The sequence below is a fragment of the Eublepharis macularius genome, chromosome 2 (assembly GCF_028583425.1).
Source record: "Eublepharis macularius isolate TG4126 chromosome 2, MPM_Emac_v1.0, whole genome shotgun sequence".
NCBI lineage: Eukaryota > Metazoa > Chordata > Lepidosauria > Squamata > Eublepharidae > Eublepharis > Eublepharis macularius.
The window spans coordinates 144,082,869-144,094,535 of record NC_072791.1 but is presented as its reverse complement, the minus strand read 5'-3'; the positions used below and the strand labels follow the sequence as shown (position 1 = coordinate 144,094,535).

The following is an 11,667-nucleotide window of genomic DNA, read 5'->3' as shown; positions in this document are numbered from 1 at the left end:
AGTGATTCTCAAGCTATGTGGTCCAGGAATGGCTAAAATGTTCCTTGAAAAACCACCAGGTTTGATTGGTTCACGGTTCTCTGCTCTGCACAGCAAGGAGGATCCATGCAGCACTCTCACCAGCTGCCAAAAGATGGGGTGGGGGGTGGGGAGATCCCAGAAGCATCACTGTTGGCCCCCAAAGCAGTCTCATCTCTGGGCTGAAAGATGGACTGGGTAACAAGAGGGAAGAATACTAGTAGGCAGTTTTGACTTGGCTACCCTGCAGCAAGGATGCCTACCCACTGCCCTGGGAATACAGCAGACACACTTTAATTTAATAACAACAACATTCAATTTATATACTGCCCTTCAGGACAACTTAACACCCATTCAGAGCGGTTTACAAAGTATGTCATTATTATCCCCACAACAACAAACACCCTGTGAGGTGGGTGGGGCTGAGAGAGCTCCTGGAAGCTGTGACTGACCCAAGGTCACCCAGCTGGCTTCTAGTGGGGGAGTGGGGAATCAAACCCGGCTCTCCAGATTAGAGTCCCACCCTCTTAACCACTGCACCAAACTGGCTCTTCTGGAGTCTAAAAGTGACACGTGCCTCCAGTTTTACTCTCAAAAAAACTGAGCTCTGGGCGAGGATAAAATGGAAAAGAGGAGAATGAAGAAATTGCCTGGGGAAGGGGGGGGGGAGTGGCCTATACATGAAGTAAATAAATGTTTGAGAAACCCTGCGCTACAACTATAACTGTATCTAGAAAATGAGACACACAGCACAGCAGAACAATGTAAGCCACTTCAGGTCGCCATTCAAGAGAATGGCAGGGTATGAAGGAAGTTAAATAATTAAAATTTGGACCCAGGGTTTAGTAACCTCCTGCCCAACAAGCAGTTGCATTCAGTGAGTTGAAGCACAGATTATTAGAACAGCTTTCTTACACCGTCAAGAGGCCTGATCTTGTACACTAACCCTCCACTAAACAATAAAAAGCCATGCATTTAATGTGCTCATGCACAGTGGTCTACAATCCGTTTCTAAAAAGCAAGTGACATGTGAAGCCATCCATGAAGAAAACATTTCACTTCCTAATTACTTAAATAGTATCAGCAAAATAACAGAGATGACCCCCCCTACCTGTTTTACCAAGTAAAATTAAATGGACTGTGTGTACTATCCATAACACCTTCAGTAATCGATAGGCCTAAATACAGGCTGCCTGCCCAGGAAAAGCTTTTAATTGCCAAAATTACATTCAAGTAGTTATGAAAAATACCATTACAATTTGAGTAGTGTATCTGCAACTAACGTTTTTTCCTCCATACTGTAAACCTCACATGTCACGAGAACTGTGGCTGTTTTCACTTCTCTGCTGCCACTCCCTCACCATCTGGCTTACCAGAAGTTATAACACAAGTCCATTTCAAGTCAGTGTTCAAAAAGGAGGAAATCCCCTTGATAAAAAGAATCTGCAACTTTTTTGGTTATTAAATTAGCACCTTAAAATTTCTACTATAAGCTTAATAATATTATTTTTACTACAATAGGTGGTATGGTTTTCATCCACAAATTTGGGATGCAAATAGGAAGCAGGACTGTGCACATTTGACATAGATTTGACCTGACCCAAAGAATATAAACTTCCACTTTAGAAACACCATCTCTAGCCCTTCCAATAAGTTTAAAACGTACTGTGCTACAGCTGTTATTTCCACTGTAACCAGTTAAGTCTTGGGGCTTCCCAAACCATGACTGAGTGTACTGGAAGACACCAGGGCTTAAAATTGCTGACATCTATATGCTCAAGCAAACAGATTAATAAAGCTTGGCATAAGTGTCATCAAAACCAGTAATAGGAAAGATACAGTAGTAATTGACAAACTTAGTTTTCTGACGTCTACAGTAGCCTGAGATTTGGTTCACTTTTCACCGGCATTCCAAAGCTTAAAGTGCCAGTCTAAAGCAACATGGGAATTATGGAATCAATAATCACAACTCTGTTAACCAGAGTCATGTAACACAGTAGACCACCATCTGTATTGCTAGCAGAAAATCCCAGGTTCAGTCCGTAGCATCTCCACTTGAAAAGGTCAGGTAGTAGATGTGGAGACCTTAAACTGTTAAGACTGCAGTGGCTTTCCAGGGTAAGTAGGGAGAGTTATCTAGATAGACCAATGGTCTGACAACTTCCCATGCATATGTAGGTGCAGCTGCTTTTAAAATTTCCAGAAGCATAACCACGTCCAGCTTATTGCAGCAAGAATAGTCTTTGAACACCATAAAATAGCAAATTTACTGAAACAGATCACACCCTGCAGTGTCTTAATGCACTTGAAAATTATACGCTGGGTTTGAGTCGTGACACCTTAGAGACCAAGATGATTTTCAGAGCACAAGTTCTACTACAGACCAACATGGCTACCCACCTAAAATTTTATGGTAGGATTACCAGAGCCCCATGGCACAGTAAGCGGCAGTACTGAAGCCCAAGCTCTGCTCGCGGCCCGAGTTCGATCCTGGCGGAAACCAGGTTCAGGTAGCCGGTTCAAGGTTGACTCAGCCTTCCATCCTTCCGAGGTCGGTAAAATGAGTACCCATTTTCCTTGGGGTAAAGTGTAGGTGACTGGGCAAGGCAATAGCAAACCACCGCGTAAAAAGTCTGCTAAGAAAACATCGTGATGCAACATCCCCACCCCACCCCCAGGGTCAGTAATGAATCTGTGCTTGTACACGGGACTACCTTTACCTATAGTAGGATTATTGATCTACAATGGCACTTGGAACATTTACTTCAGAACAGTGAATGCTTTAGGTGGGAGAACATGGTACTCTGACATTAGTATTGCACAGTCTGGGCATGGGAAGTTAAAATGCAGCCTCACCAACTCCTTGCTAGCTGTTAGTGGCAGAAGGTGGGGAAGCTGTTGAGTATGTCAGTCAATACCCCTAATGAAGTTACTGGAGAGAGATGGAGATTTAGAAGATAACTTTAGGATACTTTCCTGTACTTGATATATTTCACTGGCTTGTGACTTCCTATACATGACAACACAACTGAAACCACTTGGAACCAAGTCAGTTTATTGGGCATGAGGTACAACACAATAAAATTGATTTATTTTCCAGTAATGGACAGTGTTAGGGATAAACCAAAGAAACATGCATGGTCAAACAAAAAGCTCAAGTCCCAGTGAGGCATTAATGGCAGGCTTCTAGTTCTCATTGTCACTTTCTCCCAAGGTGTGTTTGTCAAATAGGTATTCTGCCATTCCAGATTTTGGTGCCCCCATCTTGCGCAGATTAGTCACATGATCACCCAACTCTTTGATAGATTTGACCTGCTCGTCCAGATAGTGTGTTTCAATGAAGTCACATAACTGGAAGGGGAAAAGGAGTTGTGTTAAAACAGAAGCACCCACCCACCTAACAGAAAGCCAAACATGCCCTCAAGGTCCCATGCAAGAATATGGTGATCCAAAGAAACAGTGTGACATTAGTCTTGGTTTTCAACTCAGTTATGCTTCTCTGCATTCTAGTCCTCATATTTCCTCTCATAGTAATATTTTGTTTTATAAACACTAATAGGAGCGTTTAAGGAAGTACAAGGATATTATCTTTGACCTCGTGGCCTGTGCATAACTTGTGCTACAGGGCTCTATAGTCAAGCAGTCCAAGTTCCGCAGCAATAAAAATGCATCTTGTTACATGCATTAGTTATACAAATTCTTATTTTGGTTTGTATAGTTTACTTTATAATTAGTTACCATCTACAATTCTGGTTAATTATGAATGGCACATAAAAACTGGAGCCGTAACTAACTGAATAATCTTATTCAACATCTGCATCGAAAGTTCAGCAGGTACTGCTTATATTTTCAAATGTATTTTTGGAACCATTAAGAATATACTTATTTTTAAAGTGCCTTTCATTGCTTAAAAAGATGGGATTCTACTCTCTACCAACATATCTGGAACCCCATCCGAATTATTTACTGGCTCCCATTTTATTAACAGTTCCTACTACTACTGCGTGCAAATCTATTTTTGAACTCACCTTGCCCAACTACATTCCTGGTTTTTTTTTTAAAAAGGCAGCATCAGAATTGCTAGTGCCCCATTCACAGTAATATAGTGCAAACCAGTTGGTCTGAATACCATGCTCCACTTGCGCATGGTATTCTCATTAGCTGCAACTTACATGGGGATCAATTTTGTCAGTTGCCAGTTTGTGCAGTTCCAACAGAGACTGGTTCACATTCTTCTCCAAGTGCAAAGCACACTCCATTGCCGTCAGCCCACTCTCCCAGTCATCACGATCTGGTTTCTAATAGAAGCGAAAGTAGTCCTTTTCACACTGGAGATCAAACCAGATACTCCCAACAAAATAGAATGGCTTTAACTTTCAATTTCTGCACCCACGGTATTCAGAATTTTTGCTGTGACATGGAGACGCTCACTTAATTAGCATCACTTAGGATGATGCTAAAGTTACATGCAATGCCGCCTACTTCAGTTTAAGCAAGTGTCCCAGCTTATAAGCACAATCACTAAAGGTTCAGTAAAAGCTATAGTTTCAATGACAGCCAAATTCTCACACTGTGTTTTTACTGCACCACAGCTTTTGAAGGGCCAGTATTTGTCACTTAAGCACTAACTTAGCCAAGGAAACCCTTTCAAATTTGCAAAGCTTCTGGAGAACGATGTATTGTCGAAGGCTTTCACGGCCAGAGAACGATGGTTGTTGGGGGTTTTCCGGGCTGTATTGCCGTGGTCTTGGCATTGTAGTTCCTGACGTTTCGCCAGCAGCTGTGGCTGGCATCTTCAGAGGTGTAGCACCAAAAGACAGAGATCTCTCAGTGTCCAACACTGTCCAACACTGAGAGATCTCTGTCTTTTGGTGCTACACCTCTGAAGATGCCAGCCACAGCTGCTGGCGAAACGTCAGGAACTACAATGCCAAGACCACGGCAATACAGCCCGGAAAACCCCCAACAACCATCCTTCTGGAGAACCTCTAGGTTGCACACAATTCACAGGTTAAGCCCATCGAGTCTCACGGTGGCTCCACATGAACCAAGTCTATCCTAAACACTTTTTTTACTATGCACAACTGTAGAGCAGCAATGGCTGACAAGCTTATCCCTCACTGCTGTTTTCATAAAGAGATTCCCCTGCTCACAATGAACCCCAGGGCTCCCTGGAATAGAGTTTGAAAACCACTGCCTTGAAGTTAAGGCACATGATTACTACTGAATTGTACCATGGGAGTGCATGTATGTACATGCTGTCCATATATAAGAGGTCCTTGCATGTTTGTGGCAACTAAGTGTGAGGGAAGGTTCTGGCTTAGCCCTCCTCTCTAACATAATAGTTTTGTTTATGCAGGGGGAACCACCTGAAATCTCATTAGGAAGAAAGGGGGAGGATAAAACTAAAAAAATACAGCCCAGTCCCACCCCACCATCTTCACTTTTGAGTCTTCCACAGTACAACTGACCTTGATGTCCTGGAGGAAAATCCGACCACCCCTCTGGTTCTGCAGCTTCATAAGCTTTTCTGCATGCTCTCGTTCCTCCCGGGACTGGTGCAAGAAGTACTTGGCAAAGTTCTTCAGAGCCACATCATCACGGTCAAAGTAGTAGGACTGAGGGGAAAAAATCCAAAATTTTTGAATGACAAGGACTGTCCAGAGGCCAATATTTCAGCTGGCTGTTTCTAACTTTGTCGTGGAATGAACAAGCAGAAGTTTGCTGCTACTGATTAAGACTGACTGCTTGATCATTCCCAAGCCTGGCTGTCAGGGTTCACAATAACTAGCTTAAGATATAATGTACAAGACTGACAAGCACTGTAGTGTCACATCCAATGATACATCTGATTCTTTGCTACAATCCAATTCCCCACAGATCCCACACCAAGTTAACTTATTTGCACACAACTCATGTTGGCCCCTTCATGGAACTCTTGGGAATTCAACAACTCATTTCCTAGTATCAAAAGGCAACACCAGAATGGCTTGGAAGCGCCCGCCCCCCTGCCCAAGTAGCCATTAAGCTAATTTTTACTAACCAGCAATTTCTCTATTCTAGCCCAATCCCACCTAGCATACATTTTAAACTCTGTGAAATTAAAAAATCAAGATTATCATGGTGTGGAAAATCCTCTTTCGTTAGCAACCAAAAGCTCTTAGCACCATTCTCTCCCCACACCAGCAGTTTTAAGAATGTAATTTATTTTACAGATGTAACATTAAGTTTTTATAGCCCAATGTATATGTGCCTTCCTTCAAATCCAGTACATACTGATTAACATTCCAGAACAGAGTTGAGGGTCCTTTAACAATAGACTCCTGGATTTCACAAACTAATGTTTAAAAATTAAACAAGGCATATTTTAAATAAGTAAGCAGACTTTCACCAAAATTATTCAATGTGGACTAACTGAATGTGCCCAGAACTATCATCTCACCCATCTAAAAGAAATTCAGACTATAATCTTAAGTAAACTCCACTGCATACTGCTTATTTTTTGGAGAGAGTATGTTAAGAAGCAAACCTTCCCACAAGCTAATCATTGGATACAGTTGTCTGAAAGGAGCCAAAGCTGCCTGCACCCACCCCCTTAACTCCATGCTGCTCTCCAGCGGGATAGGTCTATTGATGATGCCAGTTGACAGTACACCCACCACACCCCCAAGTTACCTACTGGCTGAAAACAAGAGGAATTAAGAATATCTTTTACCAATACGTCGGATTCCCCCGTCCAAATTGATACAAACAAATATTATCTCAGATCCAAAGGTCAACTGAAGCACAAACGTCCTTTACTGGAGACTTTGCACCCAAACACCGCTTATTTCGCAAGCCGGAGCCCCACCCCATGCTGCCTCCCGGCGGGCCAGTAAGCTCCCCTTCTGCCCGCCCGTTGCAACGAAGCTCGCTCGGTTGCGTCACTCCAATGCCCCCGCGATCCGAAGGGATCCGCCGAGAGGGGCTCTTCGCCTGTGGCGCAACAGCTCAACAGACGCTGCGAGCCCCAGGGCGCTTAAGGAGAAGCCGCTGCCTGAAGGGGGAGGCACATGAATGGCCCACGTCTCCCTCGGGCTGCTGTCGCGCCTGCTGACCACAAGGAACGACTGAGACGAAGGAGCCCTCGCTGGACCGACCCAGGCCGGCATTTTCTTGCCAGGCGGCCGGAGCGGTACAGCGGGGCCGTCGGCCTGTTTCCATGGTCGCTCCCTGCCAAACCTGCCCCTGGACCGGGCCGACAAGACTTAGAGGAGCGCTGGAAGCGCTGCAGGCCCAGCCAGCGTCAGGGGCCCAGAGGAGCGAGATTGTTTATCCCGATCCAGGCACCCGGGGACTCCTCCCTCCGCATGCCCTGCAGGGAGAGAATCCAGAACGGAGGCACCGCCCACAGCAGGCAGGCCTCACCCCTCAAGGGCACGCCGAAGCAGGTGCACAAACACCGAGGGCAGGCTGCGGTCTCTGCCCCGCCGGCGCACCCGTATTCTCCGTCGACAGCCAACGCTGCGCCGCACCGCGGCGACTTCCCTCCTCCTGACCCTCCGAGCTAGAGTCGGCGCTCACCATGCTGAGGTACACGTAGGACGCGTAAAGCTCCAGGTTGATCTGCCGGTTGATGGCCGCTTCGCAGTCCTGATGGTAGTTCTGGCGCACCTGGGAAGGAGACGAAGCCATGGCAGCGCGGCTGTGCGAGTGGCGGTGCGACTACTGGGCGGAGGCGGCGGGTCCGAGCAGGGAGTTCCGTCCAATCACTGTTGAAGCAGGAACCTCCGCTACTCGATCTCGCAGGTCGTTCTAAACGCAGCCGCTATACGCGCCGCTTTTATATACCGCGAGGTTACGTCATAATCAGAGAGGGCAAGCCACGCCCTTCAACGCGCAGAAGGGAGGGCGCCCTCGTTTTGGCCCCTCCCTCACAAAGACTAAGCATGACTCAGCGGTTTTTCCTTTGTTGCTGCACTTCGCTGCTCGTCGGGGAGAGACGGAACTGAAGAGGTTGTGGCTGAAGCGTCATTCGTATTTCAAGCACAAGGAAGCTTCTTAAAATACGAGCGATTTTCTAAAATGAGGAAATTCTGGCATCCCAATCTTGACAATATTTATTTATTTATATTCCGCCCTCCCCACGAAGGGCTCAGGGTGGATTACAGCATATTAAAACACATTAAAGTTAATTTACACAGTTAAAACCATAATAGATTGATTTAAAATATAATAGAATAGAGAATACAAGAGAGAAAGGGAGTGTTTCTTCTCGTCTTCCACCGGGGAAAAAAACCCGGCTCTTCATGGTGAGAAGATGTAAAGACGAACGTCGGCTAATCAAAGCATCCTATTTGTGACATTCCACTTAGCTTGGGCGGGGGGGGGGGGGAGGATAAGTTTTGTCCACATTGCCCACATTTTTATTTCAAAAGCTTGCTCTTATACCAACTAAAATTAGGCCCCAAACGACGTTACTTAATTAAGAGATCAGTGTGTTGCGTCAAGTAATTCCATGTCTCAAGTGATTTGAGGACAAACTGCTGCCCAGAGAGAGGGTAGGAAAAGTGGCATATGAAGCTGTATTTTCATTTCATCTAGACGAACCAGTGTGTGCTGTTGGTGATGCAGCCTATGCACGCTTACCTGGAAGTAAACCTTATTAATAATAATTGCATATGATTAAACATAGTATTAGGAGATTGAGTTACAAAAGTTCCTGCCATAAATTTACATGGTAGCCTTAGGCAAGCCACTTAGTGCAATCCTATATAGAGTTACTTCAGCTAGGCAGCCCAGTCTTGAGGGCTGCAGTGGTGACTGGCTGCAAGTGTAATAACAGCACCATTGGCTAGTTTCCTCTGGACATTGGGGGGGGGCGTGTACAACACAGGACTTTTTCTGCCAGGTATAGATCTATGGTGAGCATGTGAGAGTCTCAGGCATCCCTAGCAATACCCAGCAATCACGGAATGGCAGCTCTATGGCACAGTGACAGGATCCACACCGGTCACTCCAGCCAGCCCATATTGCACTGGGAATGTCATCCTCCCAGGTCTCCTCCCTGTTGAATCGCAGACACAGATGCCAAACCGAGACATATGCAGTGATAATGGACACTTAGTGGGCATGGCCACTACAGCCATGCCTGTGGGACAGCAGCACAGCCCGCAGTTCCCCCACCAGTAAGGAGGAGAGTCTCCATTTGCTAGGCAACCTCTTCAGGGCACCTATGGCACTGATACTTATGCTTCCTCTGCTTGATGTTGCACTTTGACTGTTTCTGCTCCATCAGCGGGTGCTGCTGCATAGTGCTGCTGTCCTGCAGGGTATCTTCATTAGGTATCCAGGCACCAACTGTGGTCAGTTCTCCATCTAGAGGTAAGTGTCCTGGTGAGGGACTAATATGGGGCTTCCAGCATCCCTGCCAGGCACTCCCCCCATCATCATAGGCAACACCCCCAGGGAGATTTTCCTAGATGTATGCTCCATGGCATTTCATGGAGTGTAAGGTTGGTGGTCTGCCTCAGGTTGCCCCATATGCACCCACCACCAGTCTCAGTAGCAGAAGCCCACTTTGGCAGTGTGGCACAGAGTGGGTGTGAGGGGGAAGGCAATGGTTGGTGCAGACTCCTGGTCCAAGGCTGCTGGATCTAGGCCCCTGCTTACCTGTCATGGGTGCAGTGCTTGGTCCCCACTTGAACATGTGGGCTCAGCAAACAGATGTGTTAGTCAAACAGCAACAGTGTTTGCTCCCCCTCCCCCTAGGTGTTAGTATTTTCTGCTTTTCCTACAAACAAGATGCAACACTGCACCCCTAAATGACATGTCTGGGACCTGAGATACAGACCCCCATGCTTCACACCCTAACATTTAAGCTCTGAGCATCTTGGCTAGGGTTTATGTAGGAGGGGATGTGATTGGGTGCAAGAAGGTGTGCCCAACTGCTGGTGTGCGTGTGATTGGCTGCACTATAGTTGGCATCCTAAGCTATAATAGGACTTGTGGGCAGGACCACACCTGTGATGGCACCTATGGGCTGCACCAGTTTTTCAGATGTTTCTTTAAGCTGCATGGCATTGCCATGCTGGGGTGGTTTAGGGAGCCAGCTTACTCCTGCCACATCCCTGGCCATTCCCCACCAGCACAGCGGGGGTCTATGACATAGTTGAGGCAACATTCAGCCACAGCACAGCAGCTGCAGGGTGTTACACTGGTGTTTATTGGAGATACAGCAGTGTACCTTTGAGCTATGCCAGCATAACCGCTAGCTGTCTCCTTGAGGGCTTGCAGCCTCCTCTGTTTAGGATTGTGCTGACAGCCCGTTTATTTCATAGAAATAAAAGGATTTAGACAGTAGAGTTGCACTATCAGTCTCAGCAAAACTCCAGCCATGCTTGACCCACCTTCCAGGGTTATTTGGTAGCTAGCCTCATGCAGGACTTGAACCAGAGAACTCCAGTCTGTTAAGCCTGTGCTATTCCTCAGCACTATATATTTCCTGTAGTCTGGTAGCTATAGCTGGTTTTGATATCTACCACCAAAGGATTTCAACTGTCACAAAATATGTCTTTTATTCTTTGTGTGCCCATTTGGGAGTGTGCTTAGAATACTCTGCCATGTGAAAGGTGTGTGGTTTCTAGTCCTTCCTCTTCATTTTGTTTTATTGTTCTAAGAATGATGGCCTTAATCCCAGCTTCTCTATAGGTGGGATTTACTGTTTCATGACTGCTTTTCTCCAATGAGCTATGACAGGGGTCCCCAGTGTGCCACCCCCCAAGTGTTTCTAGAAAGTGGGTGAAGCTAGGCAGGACTCTTGCCCAGTAGGGCTTGTGATGGACCATTGGAGAGTTGATTGGTTGTGCAGATTAAAATAAAGTTGTTACAGTGATGGCTGCCACCACAGTGTTGGTTTTATTCTCTCTCAAGAATCAGAATGTTTATTGCATATGGCCATAAGCCAACACAATTAAGCAAATAAAACACAAGTAAACATGAACAATAAATGATAAAACTTTGATATTAAAAACACATACAAATACATTAAAACACATTGTCACCTTCATTATACAGAGGTGAAGTCTCAACCAATAAGCACAGCTTGATCCTGAATTTTTAGCTGCTACTCTATAAGAGATGTATGGATCCAAATGGGAAAATAGGAGGGTTAGTTTTTCCATCACAGGAGGAACATCAATTTTTAAAAAAGATTTCACCAAATTTATTTCTGGGCTCTGTATACAAAAGACAAAACAAAATATAGTGTGGAAAGTCTTCAGGGACTGAAGCTCCACAAATACAAAAACTGGCAACATTTGGTATAACTGTCTAGTCTCTCTCTTGCTCCTCTTTCCTAATGTATTTTTTAATTATCCCTCTTCTTGAGTTATAGTTACCAGGTCATCCTATTATTGTCCTGGTGGGAAGTAGGGGACCCAGGGCTTATCTTATCGGCGTCGTGCATGCCCCTGCATGATGATGTCACTTCCCAGAAGTGACATCATTGAGGGGTACGTACTTCACTGCAGGACAATTTTGGCCTCAATTGGGCCAAAACGGGTCTGTTTGGGGCCAAGATTGGCCTGCGGGGAAGCGCAGGTGCACTCTTGGGGCAGCCTGTTCCCACACCTTTCCTCCCCGCCCCCCCCCCCACTGGCCAAGTGAGTG

General features: G+C 45.7%; 1 protein-coding gene across 1 annotated transcript; it reads right to left on the bottom strand.

The window, feature by feature from the left end:
* Positions 1-3,056: 3,056 nt before the first annotated feature.
* On the bottom strand, positions 3,057-7,829 carry LOC129324440 (ferritin heavy chain). Its single transcript, XM_054971697.1, has 4 exons — positions 7,582-7,829; positions 5,490-5,636; positions 4,191-4,316; positions 3,057-3,369 (listed from the first exon to the last, which is right to left on the bottom strand). Exons 1-4 carry the CDS (start codon positions 7,690-7,692, stop codon positions 3,205-3,207), a joined length of 549 nt encoding a protein of 182 aa, XP_054827672.1. The 5' UTR covers positions 7,693-7,829; the 3' UTR covers positions 3,057-3,204.
* Between the last annotated feature and the right edge of the window lie 3,838 nt (positions 7,830-11,667).

What these genes read in the sequence shown, in the direction of transcription:
- LOC129324440 (XM_054971697.1), bottom strand. Translation starts at nt 7,692, where the DNA reads ATGGCTTCGTCTCCTTCCCAGGTGCGCCAGAACTACCATCAGGACTGC. An exon ending in CCTACGTGTACCTCAGCATG is followed by an intron (nt 5,637 to 7,581) that starts GTGAGCGCCGAC and finishes TTTTCCCCTCAG; the next exon opens with TCCTACTACTTTGACCGTGA. An exon ending in CTGACAAAATTGATCCCCAT is followed by an intron (nt 3,370 to 4,190) that starts GTAAGTTGCAGC and finishes TTCCCCTTCCAG; the next exon opens with TTATGTGACTTCATTGAAAC.